The sequence below is a fragment of the Ruditapes philippinarum genome, unplaced genomic scaffold, assembly GCF_026571515.1.
Source record: "Ruditapes philippinarum isolate M1 unplaced genomic scaffold, ASM2657151v2 ctg3854_1_1_1_1, whole genome shotgun sequence".
NCBI classification, from domain to species: Eukaryota; Metazoa; Mollusca; class Bivalvia; order Venerida; family Veneridae; genus Ruditapes; species Ruditapes philippinarum.
Window position 1 is genome coordinate 175,065 of NW_026864231.1, and position 5,766 is coordinate 180,830.

Genomic DNA, 5,766 nt, shown 5'->3' on the forward strand with positions numbered 1-5,766 from the left:
ATTTGTAGTAATGAAATAAAGCATCAAAGCTTTCAATGTTTTGATCTAAATTTTTTTAAATAAATAGAATAACCATATCACTTGATAATTAATGCATGTGGTAAATTAATCAATATTTCAACACTATAATTTTTTTGTATTTTATCTTTTCAGGTTCAAGTGAGCATTGATTCTGGGACAGTCAGTACCCAGTAGGTAGTATACCAGCAAGTAATGTCTCTATGAAGTCTGATTTTATTTCACTACCAAGTCTACCATCAATGCAATTTATCAGACCAGAAAGATCAGGTAACGGTTCGAATTACACCCCAACAACTTGAACAAACAACAGTTCCTAGTCTTTTTAACAAACATAAACCATTTTCTGAATTCTTGTCAAGCAACAACAATTTCTCAAGGGAATTGCTGAATATATAGTAACGGATATGAAGCCATTAACTACAGTTGAAGGTGAAGGATTTAGGAACCTGGTAAAATTACTGGAACCCCGCTATAATATTGTATCAAGAAATCATTTGCTTGAGAAATACATTGTGCCTATGTATCATAATACTGTTGGTCAAGTCCAAAGAGATCTAGAGAAGGGTATGCGGCATGCTTTTACAACAGATGGTTGGACATAAAATTAATGTAAAATTAATAAGACATTACTACATGACACAAATTTTTCAGCTTTTTCTAAAGTTTTGACACAAAGGTTTTTATATCAGTCATACATCTGAGAATCTTGCCCAGGAAATGAAAGTTTGTATTAACAAATGGAACCTGCGAGATCCGGTGTAACCGACAATGCTGCAAATATTGTAAATGCATGCAATATCGCTGAATTACAACACGTAGGCTGTTTTGGACACACATTGAATTTAGCAGTTAACAGATGTCTTGCAGTTAATGAAGTAAGTGCCTTGATTGGGAAGTGTAGAAAGTTGGTATCTGTGTTTAAACAAAGCTGTCTTAAAACAAGTGCCCTTCATGAAGCTCAAATTTCACTTGATTTGAAACAGCTGCAGGTTATCCAAGATGTAGATACCAGGTGGAACTCTGCACTTGCAATGATTCAAAGACTTTTACGGACTATGCCTGCCATTTGGACAGCATGATACAAAGATAAGAAGTATTCTCACTTGCTGCCAAGTGATATAGATAGGAAAAGCATGGAAGATTTAAAATATTTGCCTAGTCCAGTAGAAGAAGCAACTATAAGAGTATCTGCTGAAAAATCTGCAACAGCAAGTTTGATTCTGCCTATGATGGAACGGTTTATCAAACACGACTTTGTGTCAAAGACTACTGATAGCCCTCTGATAAAGAAAGCAAAAGATGCTATAAAAACAGATCTGATGAAAAGGTATCAGTCAGAAGATGTGAGAAAACTTCTTGGAATGGCAACAGTGCTTGATCCTAGATTCAAGAACATGGTATGGATCAGTGATGAACAGATAGTTGTCTTTAATACTTTGATGACTGAAATGTCTCAGGAACTTGATAAAGTAAAGGTCAAGACAGAATTTGACACTGAAATAATTGAAAGTGTAGCTCAAAGCACTGAGTCAGTTCAATCTGAAAACCCAAATGCAGATGTAATTGATGTAAAGGATGAACATCTTAATCTGGTGAAAAAACCAAAGTTAGATGCTTCAGATGATGATTTCTTTGATATTCTGTTTATAAAAGAGGAGAAAAGTTCAGAATCAAACCAATCTGTAATGAAAACAGAAATAGAGAGATATAAAACAGAAACAGTGTCCATGAAGCAAGATCCTATTGAATGGTGGAAAATAAAGAGAGAAATTTATCCTAACCTTTCAATGTGTGCTTGTAAATATTTACACATTCCTGCTACTAGTGTTCCTAGCGAAAGAGTTTTCTCCACAGCTGGAAACATTTTGAATAAGAAAAGAGGCCAGCTCACAGCTGATAATGTTGACATGCTGATATTCCTGTACCATAATTACAAAAGGTGATGCTATTGCAGTATCAGACTAACAGTTTGGATTTGCCAGTTCCTTGTTTACTGTTTCAGTGTTTATCGAATAAAGTGCTAGACTGCATTGTTACTGCAAGATGTTTAAGTCAAATGTTGACAATCTTGACAGTTAATGTCAGTTATTGAGTTATACTTAGCAGATGATTACTTAACTCTAGTCATGTGTGTCTTTTAATTGCAATAATCCATTGACATTTAAACATAAGGGTGACAGTACTGTTTGGTAATTTGAAAGTGGTTAACAGTTAATAATTACTAGTCATTAGTTACCATAATTATTATTATTAGCTATGATTTTTAAATGAATTTTCCAGAGGGTAAGATATGCTTGACATTAACCCTAAAAGCGTGCTTTAAGATTAAAATAATTTAAATTTACATCACTTGCGCTTCAGTATTGACAAAAATTTCTGATATATATACGAAAAAATCATCATCACAAACAATATTCAATGTATTTAGATGTACTACGAATAAGTTGCTCTTTCATTCAGTATTATCTAGGCGCTTAAACTGCATCTACACTGACCAAGATAACTAATTAGTGTCTGCATGTACGTATTTAGTCTAAGCCATAGTATTTAGTCTCGACCAATTGTAAAATGGATTGAAAGAATTTTATGACAGGAAACTCAGCTGGGGTCCAGGTTCAAATGAACAAGGACTTAGATTTATATCATATTTTACTCTCAATGCGCTTTTTTTTAGGAAAACAATTCAGGCCTGTGTGTCTGGGAAGGGGGCTTCAGCCCTTCAGCTCCCTGCCGTGTATCCGTGCCTGTAATTATCACATAAGTCTATTTAATATGGAAAAATATTATAAATAGATGGTCAAATCAATTTTAATTTTCCATAAAAATGTTCAATTTGAGACATAATTTTATCTTAGTCTTAAAGATGAACCGTACTTTAATATCGTGGTTACAAACTTGTACGTATCGTATTTGTCGAGGTCCAGTATGACATACTTCATGATGCTGGAGAAAACATACTTGTGTTGATTCTTTTCTTTCGCTAATAAAGTTTCTTTTTAATGTCAGTCTACGGTTTAAAATAATAAAAAAAGAAATAAACAATATACGATTTCAATGTTTTAATAATTTGTATGGGTCGTATTTCTACAGTTAAGAAATAATAGTTCGCTGAATAAATGGTTTATGCATGTTATAAAGAAGTGTGCCACCCGTGAAAAAAGAACTGTCTTTGAAACCAAATCTCAGGAAAGTGTACAACGACTGTTTTGTCTTACTGCCTGGATAATTGTTCTCTTTCATGTTTTTTTTTCTTCAGAATTAATATATTTTCTCCAATCTCTACTGTTTACATTAATATATTCACTTATTCGAAAACCTAGAAATAACTCTATTTATAATGGAAAATGCCACTACTACGACTGTTTCAATTTTATTGACTTTCATTATAAACAATTTATTTTTTGAAAAATTTGCAATCGATATAAAAGAAATATTGATCATTTTCAAACACATCAATTATTTTCACCTTAAACAGTAAAGTAATGATAGAAAAATAGAAATATCATGTTCATTGTGTTTATGTTCATCAATAAGTGTAAATTTCCGCAGCTAAATCCGTAAAGTGCCGAAATCCGGTGTTTAGCTAGGTTTTCCGAAAGTAAAGGGATATAACTCGGTCGTACCATTTACCGTAGTACGAACTTCTACACAGTATACACTACTTTTAGTTGCTTTAACACATGCGTAATCGTATAATTGACACATATTTTGCAAATGAAGGAAATTAATATCTAAACACATTTTGTTTGATGCTTGATCTGATCGTCGATAAACTAGGTCAGATTAATGGGAAAAGGGCACTTAATCCCCCGGACAATTCAAGCCACACCCACCCCTCAAGATACTTCAATATTGAATATTTTTATCGTTTCTAACATTAATTATCGTTCAACAGAAAAAAATAAAAATTGAAAATGGGTCTCAATCAAATTTCTTAAAAAGATGAGTGAACTGTCTGAGGGTGAAGTGTCTGCAAAATGGCCAAAGTTAAAATGTCTGAGGAGTGACGTGTCTGTACAATCTCATTGATAAAAATAGTGCTTCTAAGCGGAGGAATCGTTATTTAGAAAATTATTTCAGTCACCACAAAAAGATATTTTGGCACATATTTTTCACATAAAAGTTACTTCCTAATGTTTTTACTAACATTTTTGCTCTATATTAAAATGTATTATTACTATTTTCTATATAACTTGTCGTTCTACTTTTTCTGCTTACGACTTTCATTCATAAAACCGTGTTTGGCTGTACTTCGGATTGGACAAATTAGGTCAAAGTAGTGCAATTATTACGATATTTTCTCGTTTATATGATATTCATTTGTTTATCTTATAAGTCAGATAACTAACGGTCTTTGCAATCAAACTGGAACATAAACGCTTTCCACATATTTCGACATAATGTGTGTGCTTTATATGATTAAATCGTGCACTATTTGTTAGATGTTATTCGGTTCGGGACAATTTTTGATTGTAGACGTCGAAATTCCATGTGTAGATGACATAGCTCTGAACGCGCCTGAGGGCGCGTCCGTCGCAACAACATATAAAAGCTGAAATATTTTAAATCTGAGCCATCATTGGCATGTTTACATCTACTGATTTTGCAGAGCTGAAAATACTGTCCATTTGTATGTTAAGCCTCTACCACGTTTTATAAGTTAAGGCGATTTCCAAAAGAAATAATTACAGTAGAACTCACTGATTGGTGATAAAACAAATCAGATTTCGAGAGAAGTCGCGATGATTACATTAAAGACAAACATATACGACAATGTAATGAGGTTATTATACACTGTTGTGTACAATGCAATACTGAATTCTTTCCACATATGTAAAACTTATATGCGACCGAATCCAATATAGGTTCTTCTTCGACGTGTACGAGTCCATAGAACATGTATGGTACAATGTATAACGAAGTCCTTATTTCACACTTCTTAAGTAAACCGCATATTATATGGACAAAATCTTTATAAACTTTTATATGAATAGAGCTATCTTTTGAATTTTAAAGTGAATTCGAATTCGTCTGTACATATCATACAGTGATAATTGTTTAGATAGTATTTATTATCATACGGGACAACAAAACAAGAAGGAATTATAAATGCATGTTGTTGGTAAGTTTGAGATACATGCAAAAAGTACTAGAGTAATAAGTAATGATCAAATTCATCACATAAACCGCGGCGCAGTAGTGTAAAAAAGCCATTTAAAAAAACGATATAACACAAGTGGAATAACATTTTGACCTGACGTCATTTGCGTTATATATAAGCAAAGCGCTAAGGCGCGCTAATGTTAACGTTACAAATTAGGCGCGTCAATTTAAAAATGATTACATTTACCGTTCTTATACTATATGTGTAATAAATCGAATATTATATACGTGTAGAGTCAATACTACATTTATTGAAAACGTAGAATAAAGCAATACAATACTCGCCAGAGGCTCGCATAACATGTTTTACTCAACTCCTTCAATAAATTCAGTATTAAACCTACATTCAATCTCCTCAATGAATTGCATTACCTAAAATATTATAATACGAACAAACAATATCAACGTTTACGTGTCTTTATAATGCGGCTCCGGTTATATTTACGAACAACCGTTTATATAGGGTCCTATAACCTGTCAAAATCTTTATAACTTAATTAATAATATATACGACAAGCAGAAAACGAATAGCTCTTGGTCAATTTGAACTCCATTAACATCTTTTTCAGGAAATATTTTACT

At 32.7% G+C, this 5,766-nt stretch overlaps 1 protein-coding gene across 1 annotated transcript; it reads left to right on the forward strand.

Moving 5' to 3' along the window:
- Window positions 1–1,154: 1,154 nt before the first annotated feature.
- On the forward strand, window positions 1,155–1,964 carry LOC132724929 (E3 SUMO-protein ligase ZBED1-like). The gene has a single exon (XM_060709915.1). The coding sequence runs from the start codon at window positions 1,155–1,157 to the stop codon at window positions 1,962–1,964; it is 810 nt and encodes a 269-aa protein (XP_060565898.1).
- Window positions 1,965–5,766: the final 3,802 nt, after the last annotated feature.